Raw genomic sequence first — 23,636 nt, forward strand, 5'->3', positions numbered from 1 at the left:
TCCAATAATCTGCGTTTAACAATCTTTCCAGGAAATTTAAATACCCCCTCAAGTTTGAGAATCATTATTCTAGAAATGCATCCTTTCCATACATACTTTTAAATTAAGTGGCATAAAGCGTTATTTGTTCTTTTTTTTGCTAATATTCTTTGACTATGAAATTACATCTCTCATTGCTAATATTATTAATTTTTTCTCTCTTCCTTGATGTTGATCATACTTGCCAAAAATTTGAATATATTATTGTTTTAAAGACCCAAATTTTGTTTTATTGATCATTTTTTCTGTTTTTTTAAAATTTTGATTTAATTAATATTTGCTTTTATCTTCACTTTACTCTGTTTTATCTTGTGGTTCTTTATCTAACTTCTTAAGTTGAATGCCTTATTTGCTCATTTTTAATTTTTTGTGTTCTCTGATATGATGCACTGTATCTTGTGTGTACACTTGTTTAATACCATAAATCTGACTCATAATATTCTCATATTATTGTTTCTCACTTCTGAAAAGTTTGTCATTTCAATTTTGATTTACTTTTTTATACAGGAATTTCTATGAAAGGTTTTAAAAATTTGGAGAAAGTATTATTTTTCTGAAACAATATATAATATACTATATACATTTGTATAAATGTACATTTTTTGTTGTTGTTAATTATTCTAATATGGTCAGAGAATTTGGCCCTTTTGGGATTTACTGAGATTTCCTTGTGCCTAACAATTGATCATTTTTGTGAATATTTAGTGTGTTTGTACAGAATATGTATTCTCTATTAAGTTGAAAGATCTTTCTCTCTCTCTGTACATATACATATAAATATACACACATATATGTATGTGTGTGTATATGTATATATATGTATGTATATATATGTATATCTACACACATACCTATTTATATGTTAGATTTAGTTTTTTAAATAGACTTTAGTTTTTAGTTTGGTTTGGACTTAAAGAAAAATTGTGAAGAGAGTATAGAGAGTTCTCATATACTCTACACCCAGTTTCTCCTATTATTACCATTTAATATCATTACGATATGTTTGTTATTAGTGAACCAATGCTGATACATCATTATTAATTAAAACCCTGTTTCATACTATTAAAAACAATAGAAAGTCTCCTATATAATTTTCCAAAAACACACTATATTTCTAAAATCTAGCAAATTTATAGTATCAGTTGAGATTCTGTTCAACTGAGTGTATACAGTAGCTTAAACAAATTAGGGGCAATAGTGAACAACACTGTGTTATATACTTGAAAGTTGCCAAGAAGTAGATCTTAAATATTTTCATCACAAAAATATAAATGGTAATTATGCAATGTGATGGAAGTGTTAACTAACCCTACTGTGCTTATTATTTTGCAATACATACATGTATCAAATCATCATTTTGTTACCCTAAACTTACACAATGTTATATGTCAATTATACCATCTCAGTAAAAGAGGGGAAAAATAAACATGGGTCATAAAAACCATAAAAGCAACCAAAAACAAAAAAACAAAATAAAAATATTTTTAAAAAACAAAACCCCAAACCAGTAGAAGGAAGGAAATAATAAAGATTAGAACAGAAATAAACAAAACAGAAACTAAAAAGCAATAGAACAAATCCATGAAACCAGAAGCTAGTTCTTTGAAAAGATCAACAAAATCTATAAACTTTTAGCCAGATTCATACAAAAAAAGAGAGAGGGGACTCAAACAAAATCAGAAATGGAAGAGGAGAAATAATAACCAACAGCACAGAAATACAAAGGATTATAAGAACATATTATGAAAAATTATATGCCAACAAATTGGACAACCTAGAAGAACTGGATTAATTCTTAGGAACATATAACCTCCCAATTGAATTAGGAAGAAATAGAAAACCTGAACAGACTGATTGTCAGCAATGAAATTGAGTCAGTGATCAAAAAACTCCCCCCAAAATAAAAGTCCAGGATGAGCTGGCCTCACAGGTGAATTCTATCAAACATTTAAAGATGAGTTAATACATATTCTTTTAAAACTATTCCAAAAAATAGAAGAAGAAAGAAAATTTCCAAATATATTCTATGAGGCCTGCATTATTCTGATACCAAAACCAGTTAAAGACACCACAAAAAAAGAGAACTACAGGCCAATCAATATCTCTGATGACCACAGATGCAAAAATCTTCAACAAAATCACCATGATCAAATGGGATTTATTCCCAGGATGCAAGTGTGGTGCAATATTCACAAATCAATCAATATGATACATGACATCAATAAGAGAAAGGATAAAATCATATGATGATTTCTATAGATGCAGAAATAGCATTTGACAAGTACAATATCCATTCATGATAAAACTCTCAACAACGTGGGTTTAGAGGGAATATACTTCAACATCATATATGAAAACACCATATATGAAAAACCCACAGCTAACATCATCCTCAGTAGTGAAAAACTGAGAGCTTTTCCCCAAAGGTCAGGAACAAGACAAAGGTGTCCACTCTCACCACTTTTATTCAACATAGTACAGGAAGTCCTAGCTACAGCAATCAGACAACACAAAGAAATAAAAGCCATCCAAATTGAGGAAGAAATAAAACTTCCACTATTTGCAGATGACATGATACTGCATATATACAAAGCCCTAAAGACTCCACCAAAAAACTACTAGAACTGAAAAATGAATTCAGTAACATCACAGGATACAAAATCAATGTGCAGAAATCTGTTGTATTTCATACACTAATAATGAAGCAACAGAAAGAGAAATTAAGAATGCAATCCCATTTACAAGTGCACCAAAAATAATAAAATATCTAGGAATAAACTTAACCAAAGAGATGGAAGACTGGTATTCTGAAAACTATAAAACGTTGATTAAAGAAATTGAAGATGGCATGAACAAATTGAAAGATATTCCATGGATTGGAAGAACAAATATTGTTAAAATATTCATACTATCCGGGCGCCTGGGTGGCTCAGTTGGTTAAGCAACTGTGTTCAGCTCAGGTCATGATCCTGGGGTCCTGGGATCGAGTCCCACATCAGGCTCCCCCTGCTCTGTGGGGAGCCTGCTTCTCCCTCTGCCTGCCACTGCCACTGCTTGTGCTCTCCCTCTCTCTCTCTATCAAATAAATGAATAAATAAAATCTTTAAAAAAATATTCATACTACCCAAAGCAATCTACAGTTTTAATGCAATCCCTATCAAAATACCAACAGCATTTTTCACAGAATTAGAACAAATAATCCTAAAATTTGTATAGAACCCCAATAGACCCTGAACAGCAAAAACAATCTTGAAAAGGAAAAATAAAGCTTGAGGAATCATCATCCTAGATTTTAAGTTATACTACAAAGCTGTAGTAATTAAAAAAGTATGGTATTAGAACAAAACTAGACACATAGATCAATAGAACAGAATAGAAAACACAGAAATAAACCCACAACTATATGGTCAATTAATTTTTGACAAAGCAGGAAAAGAATATCCAGTGGGAAAAGGACAGTCTCTTCAACAAATGGTATTGGAAAAACTGGTCAGCTATATGCCAAAGAATGAAACTGGACCACTTTCTTACACCATACACAAAAATAAATTCAAAATGGATTAAAGACCTAAATGTGAAACCTAAAATCATAAAAATCCTAGAAGAGGGGTGCTTGGGTGGCTTAGTAGGTTAAGCGTCTGACTCTTGATTTCAGCCCAGGTCATGACCTCAGGGTCATGGGATCAAGCCCCTCATGGGGCTCTGCACTCAGCATGGAGTCTGCTTGAGATTCTTTCTCTCTCTTCCTCCCCCTCTGCCCGTCCCCCAGCTCATTCACTCTCTTTCTCTCTCTCTCAAATAAATAAAAAAATCTTTAAAAAAATTCCTAGAAGAGAACACAAGCAGTAACCTCTTTAACATCAGCTGTAACAACTTCTTTCTAAATATGCTTCCTGAAGCAAGGGAAACAACATCAAAACCAAACAACTGGGACTACATCAAAATAAAAATCAGCACAGCAAAGGAAATAATCAAGAAAACTAAAAGGCAACCTATGGAATGGGAGAAGATATTTGCAAATGACATATCTGATAAAGGATTAGTATCCAAAATATATAAAGAACTTACATAAACCAACACCCCCAAAAAAGAATAATCCAATTAATGAATGAGCAGAAAACATGAACAGATATTTCTCCAAAGAAGACATACAGATGGTGAACAGACACAGGAAAAGATGCTCAACATCACTGATCATCAGGGAAATGCAAATCAAAACTACAATGAGATATCACCTCACACTTGTTAGAATGGTTAAAATCAATAACACAAGAAACAACAGGTGTTGGTGAGGATGTGGAGAAAGGGGAACCCCCTTGCATTGTTGGTGGGAATGCAAACTGGTGCAGCCACTCTGGAAAACAGTATGGAGGTTCCACAAAAAGTTAAAAATAGAACTACCCTGGGAACCAGCAATCTCACTACTAGGTATTTACCTAAAGGATAATACCCAAAAAATACTAATTTGAAGGGATACATACACCCCAATGTTTATAGCAGCATTATCTACAATAGCCAAATTATGCAAACAGCCCAGTGTCCATCAACTGATGAATGGACAAAGAAGAGGTGGTATATACAGACAATGGAATATTACTCAGTCATAAAAAAGAAGGAAATCTTGCCATTTGTAAGGACACGGATGGAGCTAGAGAGTATAATGTTGAGTGAAATATGTCAGTCTGGGAAAGGCAAACACCATATGATTTCACTCATGTGTGGAATTTAAGAAACAAAACAAATAAATAAAGGAAAGAAAAAGAGAGAGAGAGACAAACCAAAAAACAGACTCTTACTGTAGGGAATAAACTGATGGTTGCCAGAGGGGAGGTGGGTAGGGGATGGGGGAAATCAGTGAAAAGGGTTAAGAGTACACATCATGATGAGCACTGAGTAATGTACAGAATTGTTGAATCACTATATTGTACACCTGAAACTAATATAATACTTTGTATTAACTATACTAGAAATAAACAACTTAAAGAAAGAAATTAAAAAACAAATGAATAGGTGTCTATATAATTTAACATTAATTTCTGACAGAACTCTTTTTAGAAATAAGATGATAGGTTGTGTTTTTTTTTTTTTTTTAAGGTGAGAAACATGCATATACTATTGTGAAATAGTGGTAGATTCCCATTAAAGACAGGCACAGAGGAGGATGGCTGCTGTGACCAGTATTGTTTAATACTTTTCTGGAAGTTTCAGTGAAATTCTTTTCATAGGCTCTGGAAAATAATTAAGTTGGGGGAACTATTGGAAATGACCCAACAACATTATAATTCCCATGTGATATTTGCCTAGACAACTAAAGGAAATGAACTAATAAAAGTTTACTTAGATGATCAGTTAAAAATGGAATATACAACATTCAAGATTTTGTACCTATTCAACAATGAAGAACATAGCATTGTAAAAAGAGCCCACTGACGATAGCAATTAGAATATGTAGGATTAAACTTATTAAGAAATATTCAGGACCTACTAAAATAAAGCAAAAAAAAACCCAAAAAAATAATTTGGAAGAAAGATATCATGTTTCTGGACAAAGAATACTCAATATCACAAATGTCTCCAAATAAACTGATACATTTGGTGAAATTAGTAACATGGGGGATAGTACATGATACTGACCTTCTAAAGTTCATGTAGTAAATAAAGAAAAAGAGCTAATAAAATTCCAAAACTGATCTTGGTGTAGGAAATCCACAATATGAGATACTGAAATAGATAAATTTCTAATAATTAGGAGTGGAGTCTTTGGCTTGCAACTATGGTGGAGGACCCTGTTATAGACCAATTCTCCCACCAAGAAAACAAGAAGAGCTAGATAAAAAACAAAACAAAACAAAACAAAAAAACCATTTGAAGGTAGAGGTGAATTGCCGAGGCAGAGAAGATAACAGAATGACATCTTAAGGGTTGGAGAAAATAACTAGAATTCTATACTGTGAGAAAATAATTAACAGTGTTGAGTACAAGAACTGAAATAAGCATATATTTCCATACAGTTGACTAGAAGCCTGAGATCTGTTAATCTACTTGAAGGCCCCATGACTAGAACTGTGATCCCTAGGATTAAACCTTTTCTAAAATTCATCCTCAGGGTGGGGCAAAGAGGGAGATGGGCAGGAGAAACTTGAATATCTCTTCTACATTTTCGCTATAGGGGCCAACATTTCTCCTGTTTTTGTTCTCTCCCTAGTTAATCCCAGATACTTGATATTGAAGACTGTAGTCCCTGGATTGTGGCCATGTCCCTATGTGGGGACATCCTCAGAGAATCAGAAAAATCCTTCTGGCTCATGTGTCTACTTCCTTAGTTCTTGTCTCTGCTTCTTCATATTCTCCTGGGGTGAATAACATGAGCACTTTAGTAGATCAAAGTCTTTGGAATCACTCTCTACATTTTTTAAATTTATTTATTTATTTATTATTTAAATTCAATTAGCCAACATATAGTACATCATTAGATTCAGATGGAGAGTTCAGTCATTCATCAGTAGCATATAACACCCAGTAAAGTAGGTCAGTAGAGGGCATGACTTACCTTTACCCAGCTTCTGACACTAGGTAAGAATTCATTCAGTATTCTTCTTTCTGTCTTGAATGAGGGGCAGTGACCTCTACCAGCCAAGGTGACAGCCCAGCTGATACATATGCACCAAATGATGCTACAGTCCTAATTACACAGTGCCAGGACTATGAAATGCCCCACTTGGATGGCACCTCTCAAAAGTGGCCTCTAGATCTCTCCTCAGGTCCCTTCCCCATTCCTCCTACTAAGAATGATTCAAGAACAGGTCTGCTCCTTCCTCTCACTCCGCCTCAATGGAAGAAGACTTTCCCCCAAAAGAGAATCAGTTAAAAACTTCTGCATATTTCAAAGCTCTCTCTTAATTTGATTTCTTCAAAGAAGTTAATGTCTGGGAAAAAACACCTTGGCTTGAGATTAGAGTGCTCCTCCTGGCTTCTTGAACATATGCATTTACCCTTTGAATTGGCAATCCCAACTCTAGGACTCTACCCCAAATATATAATTGCAAAAATATAAAAACATACAAGCACAAGGCTATTCTTCTGTAGCATTTTTTTTAATGGCTGGAAATAATACAAATGTCCATTGTCTGGAGAGGGAATTAATATAGGGAAATTGTTACAAAGGTATTAGAAGAGCTAAAGGACAAATGGGATCATGGGAAATCCATAGATAAGCAACAGCAGGGAACTACGACCATGTCCAGGGCTAAAGGGACAGAAAGAAAATATGGCTTTATCAGCTAGAGCTTTGCAGTGGGGCTAGCACATTGTAAGTGATGTAGCCAGACACACAGCCCAAAGTAGAGGAGATGAGAAGCTTCTCCTCTCCTGCCTGCCTATCTCCTACAGGTGCCAACCCCTGGCTGGACCTGACTGGAGCCAGTTAGCAAGAAAGCCTGGGTTTGCAGGGGTCAGTCAGAGAAAAGCAGGAGGGCAGAGAATGCAACTCAGACACTCAGAGGCAGTTTCTATTGGCGGCTCTCCCCTCCTAGCACCCACCCCTGAATATGGGTTATACTTTCCTTTTCTTTGTAAATCTCATAATTTTTTATTGAAAACTAGACATTTTATAATACATTGTATTGTAATACTGTAAGACATTTTATAATATATTGTAGCAGCTCTGGGTCATGATTTTTCTCTCCTGATATTTGTTTTTGTTGCTTTGTTTGGTAACTTGCCTGGGCTAGATCTATGAAATTAATCTCCTCGATGACTGTGTATGTCTTCTCCTTTAAAAAATTATTATTATAGTTGCTTTTATTTTTAAGCCTGACTTGCTAGGGGTCATCCCTATTTTTGTGTAGCTTAGTGGTCAGCAGTGATTGGACAGAGGCTGTACTCCAATCTCTTGAGCCAGTGAGGTTCTGTTCTCTGCTGATGGATCTCTGTATGGGGAGGGCACCACATTCAACATTCAAGCTGTTTTAAAATCTTCTCCCGATTTTTTTTTTTCTCCTGGCCTCTTTTGCATCTCTTCTGTGCAGGTGTGGTCTCAGTGCTGGTCAGGAGGATGTGGAGGGCTTGGCCCTCTCTGGTCCGAACATGGATGCTTGTGGTCTCAGCTAATATGCTTGACCCAAGCACAACCTCAGGCTAGCAGAGGCACTAGCCTCTCCACTGGTCCACCTGAGACTGTCATTTCCTCAGATAATATTGCTGGGGCACAGCCCATCTCTTAAAAACAAGTGTGTCAGTATGCCACAGCAGCAAAACTGCTGGTTGTCACAGCTTGTCATAGCATCCATGTCAACCACGCTGGGGGGAGGATGGGAGCAGTGCCAGTAATGAACACCATAGGCTCCCACTAGTCTTAAAAACCCTGCAGCTTTTCAAACATAAATGCTTCTTCAATTATGGTACACACCTTTTGTAAATTTCCAGAGCATGGGAATAGTTGTTTTTGTCATTTTTTTGGTTCAGTTTTATAGTTGCTTTTTGAGGAAAAGATTTGCTAACCTCTAGCCTAGTTATACTCTGAAGTTCTGCTTCATTCATCCAGTAAATATGTATGTAAAATTTTCTTGCTAAAGGTATTTTTCTCAGCACTGAGGATATCTCCATAAATAATACAGATCTAGTTCCTGTTCTTATGGAGCCTATATTTTAGCAGGGGAGATAACGAGTGACTATATAATGTATTATTTAGTTACAAATGTAGAGAATGCTACAAAGGAAAAGCACTTATACCTTTGTTTTTGTATGTCTCATTGAATTAGTCATAACTCCTACAAAAGCTTTCTTAGGAATGGCGATGATGTATATAATTTTCTTGGTACTGATTTCAATAGATATGCCTTTAATGTGTAACCACTAAGATAGATTTTTTTTTTAGAAATTATGTTGAAGAATTACATATTTATTCCTAGTTTTCTAACATGTTTTCCCCTCAAAAATGTACACCAAAAGATATATGCTTTTCAGCATGTTAAAATTTTCAAACACATTTCCATATTAGACTTATTTGCATCATACTTTATGTTTCAAGATATTATAATAGTAAAGTACCTGCATAATTGAAGTAAAATATACTAGATGGAGGTAGGTAATCATTTAAACTTACCTGGACTTAAATTGCTGCTACTTTATTTAGTGTTTTTTCGAAAGTGAGATTGGGTTATTATTTTGGTTCCACCATTTTTCAGTTTTGATTATTTTATATTTTTCTATGTTTTTCAGTTGTTAATATAAGATGTTTCTTGAAAGTGTGGAACAATTTAAACCAAAGGGAGAAAAAGAAACTAGGCAGTTTTCACATACTGCATCAGGGAGGCAGGAATAGGACCTAGAGCCTGGACTCACAAAACCAAAGCATTCTATTAATATATCTTGAAAGGGCATTTTTTTTTTCAAAAAAGTCTTTATCCTTCCCACCCTGCTCCCCAGAAAGAGAGGATTTTAAAGATTATCCAGTTGAAATTAGCAAGTCCTCTAGCCCTTAAAAAACCCTATGTTCTTAGAAGTTAATCTGGCTGGCTTTTGCTCAGTGACTTTGAATAGAGTTCTAAGTCATAGGAATGACAACTCCTTAGGAAGGGAGCAGTAGAGAAGTCCCACTGGGGAGAAAGTTGGGATTCCCACAGCACCAGTAAATATCTTTTTTACAGCATTTACCACACCGAATTAAAATTATTTATTCACATGTAGATAATCCCCACTAGCCCACAAAACCCTTAAGAGCAATGATGATTTTTTTTTTTTTAACCAAGTCTCTGTCTGCACATCCTGGTGTAGCTCCCAATATATATAATTCTTTATAGTTTTCTCATATGAAGAAATGAATGGGGCCACAGAGGGCACATCTCAATCTAAAAGCCAATTCTCACTGTTCCAACGTCCCAATAAAAGACTCAAGTAAGAGATTTTATAGGGGCGTGGAGATGGTTTAAAGATAAGGGTAAAAGGAGGACATGCAAATGTCAAGGACTTTCACCAATGGATGAACAGCTATTGAAATGTACCCAATGCTTCTGCTAAGATTTCTTACCAAGAAAAAAAGGCAGCCTGTCTTCATGCTGCCAATGTCATTTCGCTCACAGAGACCTGTACAAACTATGTGTTCTCACGAGGGCCCACCTCTGGCCCTGTGAGCTTGGGTGAGCTGGATCTCTGGATTTTCTGGACCTCTGTCTTCCTAGCTGTAACATGTGAGGGTGAGTAAAAAAAAAAAAAGTTTTTGAGAACATTTTTTATACCACACATGTTTTGATTCCAAGATGAATGAAAAACAAGCAGGTGGTTTTCTGAAAGAATTTTTTTAAATAAAAAAAATCAGATCACATATTTTTACAGTAATAAAAGTGAATTGGAGATTGCCAAGCCACTGACCATTTTCCTGCTCATCCCCATGAGCCGGAAATTTTTACTAAAGGCAACAGAAACTCAATTCAGTCCCAAAATGTCAAGACTTTATATCTATCAGGATGAAAAATTATTGTTTGCTCTTTGTGCTGTCAGACAGTTATCAAGTCAAATAAGTTAAATAGGTTTGTCTTCCCAATATTTGAGGCATGCATCTTGCTTTCTTATTTCTGCTCTGGGAGTATTTGATTTGGTGTTTACCAAAGTGGGGGAGAGAAAGAAAGAGAGAAAGAGTTTTAGAGAGAGAGAGACAGAACGAACAAGCAAATTGCAGCCACTTTTCTTCCACAGCCACAGGCTGTGATGTCAAGAAGTAAATGATGGAAAATGTCAGCTCTGCTATCTGTAACCTCATGCTTTGCAGTTTCCCTGAGGCCCTCATGCACTCTCCCGGCTTCTTAAGCAAGAAGTAGACCAACAAAAAAATGTAAGGGCATTTTGCACTGGTTACACCACAGACTTAGACACAGTAGTCTTAAACAGAAGACTTGACAGAAAATTCTGACACTGTTTTTTTGCCAAAGAACAGTGTCTCCTTCAAAAATGCTGACCTTTGGAATCATGGTTATTCTCCTTAGTAATTCTCTGTTGGAAGGAGGAAATTGGTGCCTTTGTTTACACACCCTCCCACCCAATAGCACTTGATAAGGGACAGTATGCCTCACAAATAAGTACTGCTAAAGGGTGGGGTGGAGAGCAGGGGAGAAGGTAGAGGAAGAGGAGTTGGTGAAGAGAAGAGAGGTGAAGTAGAGAGACCAGAAAAGCCAGGAAGCACCCAAGAGCACCTTGGGTGATGGGAGGACCTTCAGGAAGGGCAAGGGGAGGTGAGAAGGTCCCAGTGAGAAATCATGCCTACTGTAGAGATTGGGGGATTTGTACAAACTGTGCGTTCTCGTGGGGATCCAGAGCTGACTGCTCTGAGCATTTCATGGTGCAAACTGTGGGATGTTGACTAATGCTGGCAAAGTTCTTTAATTTCTTCCAAGGAATGGTGTATACGGGAATTTTTTTTTATTACATAGATCAATCATTAGAAGCAGCTTAGATGATATTATTCATGCAGTTAACCTTAAATAAGTATGATAATAGTTGTAGGAAACAAGCAAGAATTACCCTCATAAACGTGGAGATTAAATTAAATCTTTTTGTTAAACTCATTTGTTGAAAAAATTATCGGTTCTCCTAGTAATAATGTGATTCTGTGAATTGAATTTTATGTTATTTAGGGACTTCAGAGTAAAATTATTCCAAGGCTTATTTCTCTTGGATGAGGGGCTGTGGAATCTCATTTAGGATGTAGAATATTATAATTGCATAAATTACTCAGGGCTTATGATATGAGATTTTTAAGACAAACAAATAGATCTTTTGCTTTTAAAAATTGGGGAGAGGGTGCCTGGGTGGCTCAGTTGGTTAAGCGACTGCCTTCGGCTCAGGTCATGATCCTGGAGTCCCAGGATCGAGTCCCACATCGGACTCCCTGCTCAGCAGGGAGCCTGCTTCTCCCTCTGACCCTCTTCCCTCTCATGCTCTCTATCTCTCATTCTCTCTCTCAAATAAATAAATAAAATCTTTAAAAAAAAAATTGGGGAGAATTTGGCTCCCTGACAAGACCACATTCTTTTCAACCTCAAATCAGCTTTATTTCTTGACTCTTCCTCCCTGTGTTACAAGTATTTCTAAGGGAGATTGTGTCATGTGCTTTCAGATTCTGCCAAGAAAAAGTGCTCCATTGCTCACAGATGCATTGATATTATAAAGATAATTCTTATAATGGAACATAGCTCAGGGAAGAGGACAAGGCAGAGTTCTTACTAACAGTGTCTCTGTGAATCTTGACTCTGTACCCAGACTGGTTTTATGAACAGATAGAATAAGTAGCCAAATTAACGTCTGAAATTCTTAAAAAAAACAAAACAAAACAAAACAGATTAAGTGTCTCATAAGTAGAAATTGTCTTAGTCTAGATGTCCCCAATATGTCAAGTCTAAGACAAGATCTTATATGTCAATAGTTTATTTGGGGAAATGATCCCCAGGATAGAAGTAAAGGATAAGGAAGAAAGGAAAAATAATCCAACAGTGTGTTATCAAACTTTCACCACTACAGGTAGCTAGGGCTCTCTCCACTTGGAAGATCTGAAGAAATATTTATAATTCACCTTAGAATTATTCACTCCAGGGATGAAAAAGGGGAATATTTATCAAGCAACTTCTATTGCCATTGGTCAATGCACAATGAGGTAATAACTCCTGCTCACTTCTAGGCTTGTCCATAGATTGGAATGCCCGAATAAGTGTCCACAAGCATCCAGGAAATGGTGTTGAAATTTTCACTTTGTTCACACAATGCTCTCCTGACCTTGGTGAGCATTTTTATGACCATTATTTTGAACTCTCTATTAGGTAAATCACTCATTTCCATTTCATTAAAGTTTGCTTCTGGAGTTTTACCTTGTCCTTTTGTTTGAAACATGTTCCTGTACTTTAGTCCTTGACTTTCTGTGTGGTTTCTGTGCATAAGATAGAGCAGCCCCTTTCCCACTCTTGACAGTGTGATCTCATGTGGGACGTGAACCTTGTTGATCAGGCTGGCTTGAGCTCCTAGTTGTCTCTCAAACCTCTCTGCTTGTCCAAGTCTCCTTGTTTGCTCTTGGTGGCTCCCAATAGTGTGCCAAGACCCATCAGTGTCCCAAAGGGGAAGATTGCAGGCAGTACCTATTAGATTAGAAGTTGGAGTCTCCAGAAGCCACTGGGTAGTATGTAATTAACCTCCTAGGGAGAAACTGGGAGATGGGCATCTTTGCTTGATACCTCTGTGCTGAGGCCAGGTGTATAGCGCAAGGGGTTCTCCTGCACTTGCTAGGAACTGCTTCTTTGTTTGCTACAGTACTGTGGGACTTGTGAATGCAAGCCCTTTGGCTCTTACGGCCAGGTGACCTACAGGCCCATCCCTGAGTTGGCAACTGCAAAAGCTGGGGTGCCAGATGTGTGTACAACATCCTCCCAGGGAGATACTGGACTTGGTCTTATTATTGGAACAGGCTGGAGGGAGAAAGCAGGAGTGTTTACCAGCTTCTTTAGTCTATGGGGAAGATTGCAGCCAGCCCCCAGATGCATGCTAAATTAGAAACCTGGCCCTCAGGCAGCAGCTTTTTTTTTTTTTTTTTTTAAGTTGAGATACGATTGACATAAAACATTCTACTAGTTTCAGGCATACAACATAATGATTTGATGTATGTTTATATTGTCAAATGATCACCACAATAAGTTTAGTTAACATCTATCACCACACATAGTTACAATTTTTTTTCTTGGATGAGAACTTTTAAGATCTACTCTCTTAGCAACTTTCAAATATACAAATACAGTATTACTAACTATAGTCATCATGTTGTATGTTATAAGCACCAATCTGTTCTCTGTATCTGTGAGTTTGGTTTTTTTACTTCTTTTTTTTTTTTAAGATTCCACATACAAGTGAGACAAGGTATTTTGTCTTTGACTTATTTCACTAAGCAAGTTCCATCAAGGTTGTTGCAAACGGCAAGATTTTCTTCTTTTTTATGGCTGAGTAATGATATGTAGATTATCTTATATATAGATGTAGATAGGTTATATAAATCTATCTCACATTTTCTTTATTCATTCATCCATAGATGGACACTTAGGTTGCTTCCATGTCTTGGTTATTGTAAATAAAGAGCAGCTTTTAAAGTATGCAGATAAACCTCTTTCAGGGAAAGACTGGGAGATGGACGATTTTGTCTGTTCCTTCTGTGCTGACTCTTGGGGGCACAGTCGCTGTGTTTGTGCACCCATTAAGAATTGCTTTTGTTGTTGGGCCAGCCGCACCTGGCCTGGAGCACCAGATTAGAAGAGGAGTCATGTCAGAAGAAACAGTAAGCGAATCACAGTTTTCCTTGAAGACAGCAGTACTAAGAGTGTTTGATCTTCCTCTGTCTTGGTACTATTCTCTCTCCCAGATAAAATTTTCACCAGTAGCAAAAAAGTTGTTTGTGGTAACTGCAGTGAGTGCTGTATCTGTAATTTTTCTGGCCCATCACTTTAAAAGAAGACGTGGAAAGAAGAAAGGAAAAATACTACCATGGGAACCAGAGCACCTTGTACTTGAATACACTAAAAGAGCAGCATCAGACAAAGGTTCAAGTTGTTCCAGTAGTAGACAGAATTTGACATTATCTTTAAGTTCTGCCAAAGACAAAGGATCTCAGTCTTGTAACTATGCTAATGGAGGACTTTTCAGTAAATACTCAGGTTCTGCACAGAGTTTAGCCTCCGTCCAGAGTGTCAATTCTTGTCATAGCTGTGCTTGCGGCAATTCTAACTCCTGGGACAAAGCAGATGAAGATGATATTAAACTTGTTAATATTCCTGTGACCACTCCTGAGAACTTATACTTGATGGGTATGGAGTTGTTTGAAGAGGCATTGCGTCGATGGGAGCAGGCTCTCACCTTTCGAAATAGACAGGCTGAGGATGAAGCCTGTAGTTCCATTAAATTGGGTGCAGGAGATGCCATTGCCGAAGAAAGTGTAGATGATATTATTAGTACTGAATTTATCCATAAACTTGAAGCTCTGCTGCAAAGAGCATATCGTCTCCAAGAGGAGTTTGAAGCTACCCTGGGAGCATCTGATTCTAATTCCCTTGTTAATGATATCGATAAAAATACAGATACCACCATGAAGGGGAGTATGGATGAATTTGGCCTGCGAGACTCCTTGAGTGTTGCATCAACTGATTCCTTTGCTTCAGCAACAGAGCTTGCAGAACACAGAGAAGGATGACATGCTTACAGTCTAGAGTCTCTCTGCCACTGCCCTTTTTATGAAGAAGCCATGCATTTAGTTGAAGAAGGGAAAATTTACTCAAGAGTGCTTAGAACTGAAATGTTGGAGTGCCTAGGAGACAGTGATTTTCTTGCCAAACTTCACTGTATTCGACAGGCTTTTCAGGTAATACTTTCAGAAACAGCCAACAGGATATTCCTTGCTGAGAGTGGAAGGAAAATTTTATCAGCATTAATTGTGAAAGCACGAAAGAATCCAAAGAAGTTTGAAGATGTTTTTGATGAAATGATCTATTTTTTAGAGCAAACTGATCACTGGGATAGTACTGAAATGGAACTTGCTGCTAGAGGAGTGAAAAATCTAAATTTTTATGATGTTGTTCTGGATTTTATATTAATGGATTCCTTTGAAGATTTAGAAAACCCACCCACATCCATACAGAATGTAGTAAATAACCGCTGGCTAAACTCCTCCTTCAAAGAAACTGCTGTGGCTTCAAGTTGTTGGTCAGTGCTGAAACAGAAAAGGCAACAGATGAAGATCCCAGATGGATTTTTTGCCCATTTTTATGCCATTTGTGAGCAGATCAGCCCTGTCCTCGCCTGGGGCTTTTTGGGTCCTCGAAATTCTCTCTATGATTTATGTTGCTTCTTTAAGAATCAAGTTCTTTTCTTTCTCAAAGACATTTTTGACTTCGAGAAGGTGCGCTATTCCAGTATAGAGACTTTGGCTGAAGACCTCATGCAGTTACTTACTCGCCGCACCGAACTGTTAATGGCCTATCTTGGAGCTGATGCACTGAGGCATACAAGTAGCTGTCTAAGTAGTCATGGTCATGTTATGTCCAGTGGCCTGTTGGAAGCCAAAGTACAATAAGTACCATAAAAACCATACAATTGGAGTGTGCTCTGAGATAGTTCAGCTTCTTGTTGAAGTACCATTGGCCTTGAATGATTCACACACGTGTGTATGCATGCACACATTCCCATCATTGTGTAGGCAAGACAGGTATTGTTTATATTAATTTTCTTGTGGGGGGGCTAACTGTTTTAAGCTGTGGTTTTATAAACAAAGCTGTAAGTAAACTTTTAATTACTTTTTTATTTGAGGACGATATTATTTGAAATCTATTTTGAAGAATTGCACTATTTAATAATGCTGCTACTACATAAGATAACTCTGGGGGATTTGTTTCATCAGATAAGATGAATGGCTTTCCAGAAGGTGTTTTTTTTTTTCTCTTTTTTCACTTCACCTTAAAAAAAAGTTGCCCATATTCAAGAGGCTGGTTTGTCAAATTCAGTGTTTGAATTTGATTAGCTTCTGGTAAATTACATAGCTACTACTTCAGCAGAATGCTTTCTTTGTGGCCTTTGACAAAAGAGACAAGAGTGGGGCACCTGGGTGGCTCTGTCCGTTAAGCGTCTGCCTTTGGCCTAGGTCATGATCCCAGGGTCCTGGGATCGAGCCCCGCATTGGGCTCCCTGCTCTGCGGGAAGCCTGCTTCTCCCTCTCCCACTCCCCCTGCTTGCGTTCCCTCTCTCACTGTATCTCTCACTGTCAAATAATAAATAAAAATCTTTAAATAAAAAAAAAAAAAAAAGAATTGCTTTTGTTTACTATAGCCCTGTGGGTCTTGTGGACACAAGCTCCATTGCCTAGGTGTTTTGGGATCCCATTCCTCCAGTGAGAATCTTAAAATTTGGGGCACTAGGTGTGGAGCCTAAACCCTTTGCCCCTCAAGGAGCAGCTAGGAGTTGGGGGTTATCTCCTGATTGTATGGCACTTTGTTGGGGTGGGGTTGATGGCAAGAATGTGTCTTAGCCTTTCTTACACATTTCACTCTGGTCATTTTCTTATTCATCCGATGTGTAGGAGTCACTCGGCTATTTTCTAGATGTCTTTCAGAGGGAATTTCTCCTTGTGCGGCTGTACATTTGATGCATTGCCAGGGGAGGAGAACTCAGGAGATTCCTGTGTACCTTCTTGGTTAACTCTGCCTACTTTGCTCTTAAAATTGAATGGAGAGCCAGGGATTGTCAAATTTTTGAGAAAATCCTTAAATGATCTATATTTTCTTTTTCTTTTTTTTATTAAAAAATGCCATGATGAAAGCAACATTTTTGCTGTTAAGTCATCTCTTGTCCTGTAAAGGCCCCCTCAAAACAGGCCCCCTTTGAGTGAGTTTATTTTTGCACTGGTGTAAGGCCTTGGTCTTTAGTACCTTAAAAATATTTGTATTCCTTCTACAAGCCAGTCCTCCTCTCCCTGTCCTCCTCAAATCTCCCAAATGACAAGTTTTTTCATTTTGACGTTCATGGAGCCTTGGAACTTCTTCTTGGTTTATGACAGACCCAACTCTTGCTGTATGCTGCTTGACTTCATCTTACTTGTTTCATTGGGTATTTCACTGGGTTGATATCTTTTGTTTCTCTCACATTGTATTCCATTGTGTCATCTTACTGCCAATTCTTGTTGAGTTGAAACTTTTTCTCAGAAGAAAATAACAAGTATTTTCAAGTTTAAAATAAGTCAAATCTCTGGGTGCCTGGGTGGCTCTGTTGGTTAAGTGACTGCCTTCGGCTCAGGTCATGATCCTGGAGTCCCGGGATCGAGTCCCGCATCGGGCTCCCTGCTCAGCGGGGAGTCTGCTTCTCCCTCTGACCCTCTCCCCTCTCATGCTCTCTCTCTATCTCATTTCTCTCTCAAATAAATAAATAAAATCTTTAAAAAAAATAAGTCAAATCTCTAACCCATTTTTATAGTTGGCTGTATTTTGTTCATTTTATTTCATGGGTACTATAGTCAGTCATGACGTCTTAACAACTGCCACCTTCTATTAAGGTCAGGGACACTTCAAAATTTCATGTCACTAGTTTACTTTTGGACACAATATAGTAGCTGAGAGAGTGGGGTTCTTTGATAAATAAAATGTTTATATAATTTTTAAAAGCTCAGTGAAGCATATAAATTTGTACCTATTCTAAGCTTTAAGAGAAAAAGAAACCTTCCACAAACTTCAAAACATTCTCATTTACTTTTTATTACAAATAGGTAGAATGTTCATCTAAACAGACCTCTTTTTAATGTACATTTAAATGTAGTTAAAAGTTTCAGCTTCCTCATTAATTTAATGAAAGAAAGAAAACAGAAAAGGATGTGTGAAAGAGATGCTGGTGGGGGGCGGGTGCACAGAGCAACACCACAGAAAGGATTTTCCTGTGCCCAGAGATGAGGGACGAAGAAGCCTCATACACTGAAAGCATGTTTCCATCAGAGTAATGAACCATATAACTACTCTTGCTCTTGTGTGAGTCTCAAAATATAAATCTTTCTTTATGATGAAAAGGCAGGTAGTAATGAATTGTTGGTACAGAAAAGAGATGAAGAAGCAAAAAGACAGCAGCTAAAATGTTATGCACATTTATGCAAATTTAACTTCTAAAATGAAGGGGTTTACTATGAAAGTGACTGAAATGAATGGGTGAGAGGCAGGGAGATTTTGTAGGCTGCTTAACTCTTTGCCTGTAGAATCCTTTTGAAAGACTGCTTATGGCACAAAAGGCGAACCATCTCTTAAAGATGCCACACTATTGTGAGTTCAGGCTGACATCCCAGATAGGAAGAGTAAAAGGCAGGAGTGTTCTGTGAAGACCCAAGTGGAATAAAATGCCAGATTCAGAAGAGAAACCTCACGTGGGTGGGAGTGGGTGATAAATACTCAGGGAATACAACTGGAATGGGCTGCAGGAACCTTTAGTAAACTTGACAACACTCAGAACTCTCCTATAATGTAGAATGCCTTTAGGATCCTAGATGAATTTGAAATGACAAAGCTTGAGTATAGGAACTTAGTAAATATATTGCTATGGCAAGGACAAGAGACTCCAGAGGAATGGGTAATGAAAGATCTTAAGTTCATCTCAATGTATTTCATTTTGACCTGGGTTTACATAGACACAAAATCTCAAAGACACACTTAAGCTTTTCCGGAGCCAAGAAAATCATCTTTTTCTGCAGATCCCAATGTGTTTAACTTTTCCATAAGACAAAATGTGATATGAGTTTTCATAAGAGCCAAACCGCCCCCCCCACACACACACACAAGTAAGAGATATGTGGTAACTAAGAGGGGTATTCTAAAACAATTATCTAGAAAAACTGTAAAACATAGAAGGAAAACCTACATGCAGATAAGCACTCCAATTATTTTGCCTGAAGAGTATGTCTTAGCCTAGTACAGAAAGAGCCTATATTTCAAATGAGAAAGAGACAGAAACAGACAGAGGAACAGACATAGAAAGAAAAGAAAGATTCCTGACAGATGGAAGCTCTTTACCTGTCTAGTACAGTAAAATTGTGCTATGAAATGTGACAATCAGCAGCTTCTAACAAACTGATACTTGAGGACTTACTTAATGATAGTCCTGTGTATCTCCTTGGTCAGAAATTTCTTTCATCTATTCTGAAGCCAATTTCTCCTGCCTGCAGAGACACTGCTTAGTCAGTGATAGACAATCCTTTTGCATAGATCTTTATTTTAATTTTTTAATTATTTTTAAAATTTAAATTCAATTATCCAACATATAGTACATCATTAATTTCAGATATAGAGTTCAATAACTCATCAGTTGCCTCTAACACCCAGTTCATCACATCACATGCCCATACATCTTAATAATAAAACATAACAGAGCCTCACCTACTAGTGGATATCATCCTTTCTTAGGCCTTATAAAGCATTTAGTTGTTGCTTTGTATGAAAATATGGAAATGTGGCTATCCTTACAATAATGAGTGTTTACCTTACTAATATCAAATTCATGCCCTGATATACTCTGTCCATAAGTTTCCGTGTACTTAATAACATTTTGTTTCAATACCAAATCAGTGTATTCTTCTTGAAAACATTTGACATGTCAGTTAAATTCAATGCATAGAGGCTCAACAATGCACATAATTCTACTGAAGTAATGACACTATGAACAACTATGTTCAAATTCATGCATATACAGGCAATGAAAACCATGTCACAATACCGATAGCAATTGCATGGTTCCACTGATTATAAAATTTAATCTAATTTCATATATATTATTATGTGAATAAAAACTTTAGAACCATTGGAGTATGGCAATATGGTATATAAGATACAGTTCCACGTTTTATTTCATTATATCTTTTCATGTGCTTAGACAGCTGTAAGGAATTTGGGAAATTTATTTCACTAGGCCAAAAGTTCTGTTTACTCAGAAGCTTGCTCAGCACAATGTACAGAGTTACTGCAATTTTTAAAAATATTTTATTTATTTATTTGACAGAGAAAGAGAGAGAGAAAGCACAAGCAGGGGGAGCTGAAGTTACTGCAGTTTTTGTTTTTTTTTTTAAGATTTTATTTATTTATTTGAGAGAGAGAGAGCATGAGAGGAGGGAGGGTCAGAGGGAGAAGCCGTCTCCCCACTGAGCAGGGAGCCCGATGTGGGACTCGATCCCGGGACTCCAGGATCATGACCTGAGCCGAAGGCAGTCGCCCAACCAACTGAGCCACCCAGGCGCCCTGAAGTTACTGCAGTTTTAATGAAGAACCAATGGAGGGCAGAATTCTCCAGTTAAGGGCACACTCAGCAGGATAGATAGAAACAGCACATGCTAATTTAAACCAAGGGTTTGAAGTCTATCTAGGGGAATTTCCATGGATGTGTTTTATACCACAAAATGGCAGAGAATAGCTGGCTGGATGTGGAGACATAAATATATACCATATATGCAAGAAGCAAACTGTTAGTCATACACCATGGAAGAAAAATGGAAGTATCATGCTTAGCAGATGCTAATTTCTATGGAATGAGGAAAGCAAAACCTAACCATACGATCCCAACGTATTAATTAAACCAAAATACAGTCTTAGTTGTCTCTCACATGAACTTCCTAATAATTGTTCCAGGAAGAATATCACCTCATGTAAAGATGAGTAATAATAATAATGAACCAGTATCAGAGCTATACAAAAATATTATAAGGGCGCCTGGGTGGCTCAGATGGTTAAGCGTCTGTCTTCGGCTCAGGTCATGATCCCAGGGTCCTGGGATCAAGTCCCGCGTCGGGCTCCCTGCTCCTTGGGAACCTGCTTCTCCCTCTGCCTCTCTCTCTCTCTCTCTCTGTCTTTCATGAATAAATAAATAAAATCTTTAAAAAATATATTATAAAATAGTAGTAGAGGAACAAAAGAATGGCAGATAAAGAACACACATAAGAAAAATATCCCCATGTTGTAAATGAAATTATCACCCAAAGTAAAAATATTACCTTTCTAAAACAAGAGCTAAAAGCAGAAATAAAAGATCTCAAGAAAGAAATGAGACAACCAAATAAGACTAAAAACAAGGGCAGAGCTCAGGTGGAAAAGAAGAAGAGAAAAATCAAAGTTATCATAGGTTAAAGGCTAAATGGGAAGCAGCACAAAGAATAAAGCTGAAAGCAGTGTTATAGGTTGAATTGTGTCTCCCCAAAATTCATATGTTGAAGTCCTAAACCCCTATACCTCAGGATGAAACTCAATTTGGAAGTAGTGTTGTTGCCATTCAACAAAACTAAATATTAATAACAAAGCAAGAAACAAAAGAGAACAATGATATGCAACTTGGAAACTGGAAAAAAAAACAAAGAACTCTTGAGTCAAAGAGTAAATCAAAAATAGAAATGAAAAAATAAATGTGAATTAACAATAAAACACTACATATCAAAACCTGTATATAGCTAAAGCTGTTCTCAGAGCAAATTTCATAGACTTAAATCTCCACATTATTAATCAAAAGAGTATGAAAATAAAGAGCAAGGCATCCAAATGAAGAAATTAGAAAAATAAAGCTAAAATAATTAATGGTGATAGTGCAGAATTACAGATTTAATGAATTTAATAAGAGAAGGAGGAAGAAGGTACATTCAAAATAAAATATAAAAGAAGAGTAACAGCTGTAAAGAAAACACAAGACTACTAATGCAACATTATTCAAATAAGCCTAAACTCCTATGTAGTACGTATTTCGGAGAAAAAAATATAAATGATAAAAGTTGACTTCAAAGAAGTTATAAAATTAAACAGATGGGTTACTATAGAAGACTGAGAGAGAGAGAGAGAGATGCAAAGATTTTCTTTTTTTATTATAGTATTAGATACTAAAATGTGATTAAAAATAGCACAAAAAGATAAATACAAATCTCATTAAAGAGTTTAAGTGTAAAAATACAAAATAAAATATTAGAAAATAGAATCCAGCAGCACACTTAAAACATAAACTCTGCTCAATGGGACTCATACAAAGAGTCCAGGGGTAGTTTATTTTGGGAAAATAAATGAATACTTTGAATTAATTGATCAAAGGATAAAAGTCAAATAATTAGCTTTATAGCTGTTTGTCTTAGCTTGAGCTGCTATAACAAAATATCATAGACTGAGTGGCTTAAACAACAGAATTTTATTTTCTCACAGTTCTGGAAGCTAGAAGTCCAAAATCAAGGTGCCAGCATTTGGGTGAGGACTCTCTTCCTGGATGGTAGACAGCCACCTTCTCCCTGTGTCCTCACATGGCAGGGAGGCCTCAGAGGGAAGAGAGAGCAAACTCTCTGGTGTCTCTTATAGAAGCGCACTAATCCCAACCTCATGACCTCATCTAAACCTAATTATCTCCAAAAGACCCAAATACCATAACATTAGGGGTTAAGGCTTCAACATATGAAATTTAGGGGAGACATATTCAGTCCATAGCAATGTTGAAAATGTATTTTGTAAAGTACAACATATACTCTTTAATAAATAGAAGTAGATAATTATTTCCTTAAGATAATCAAGTGTATTTATCTCAAAACATGTCAGCATTATGTGTAATGGAGAAATAATGAAAGACTTCTGACTGTAGATAGGAATAGAAAAAGAATTTTTTTGAAAGATTTTATGTATGTATGAATGTATTTACTTATTTATTTAGTGTGAGTGGGGGGAGGGGCAGAGGGAGAGAGAGAATCTCAAGCACACTCCGAGCTGAGCATTGAGCCCTATGCAGGCTTCCATGACCCTGAGCCAAAACCAGAGTCAGATATTTAACCAACTGAGCCACCCAGGTGCCCCTCCTTCTGCTTCTTTTTAACCAATCATAGATTATTTCCCATTTCATGATTTTTCTCTACTATTTCATGTAATTCTGGAGATACTACCCTAAGCAATTAGAAAGTGTGAAATAAGAAGTATAAAAGCTAGAAAGGAAGAGACAAAATAATCATTATTTATGGCTAATATAATTACAGATCTTCTGAAAAACAATGTACATGTTAAGGTGATTGGGCACAAAATTAATATTCCAAACAATAGCCTTTCCATAGTCAAATA

The 23,636-nt window shown here is 36.9% G+C and overlaps 2 protein-coding genes across 2 annotated transcripts; both read left to right on the top strand.

Annotated features, from left to right (window-relative positions):
- Positions 1 to 14,303: 14,303 nt before the first annotated feature.
- LOC113937688 (mitoguardin 1-like) lies at positions 14,304 to 15,321 on the top strand. The gene has a single exon (XM_035728896.1). The coding sequence runs from the start codon at positions 14,327 to 14,329 to the stop codon at positions 15,248 to 15,250; it is 924 nt and encodes a 307-aa protein (XP_035584789.1). The 5' UTR covers positions 14,304 to 14,326; the 3' UTR covers positions 15,251 to 15,321.
- On the top strand, positions 15,276 to 16,161 carry LOC113937690 (mitoguardin 1-like). The gene has a single exon (XM_035728897.1). The coding sequence runs from the start codon at positions 15,302 to 15,304 to the stop codon at positions 16,127 to 16,129; it is 828 nt and encodes a 275-aa protein (XP_035584790.1). The 5' UTR covers positions 15,276 to 15,301; the 3' UTR covers positions 16,130 to 16,161.
- Positions 16,162 to 23,636: the final 7,475 nt, after the last annotated feature.

This window comes from Zalophus californianus, chromosome 8 (genome assembly GCF_009762305.2).
Source record: "Zalophus californianus isolate mZalCal1 chromosome 8, mZalCal1.pri.v2, whole genome shotgun sequence".
Lineage (NCBI taxonomy): Eukaryota > Metazoa > Chordata > Mammalia > Carnivora > Otariidae > Zalophus > Zalophus californianus.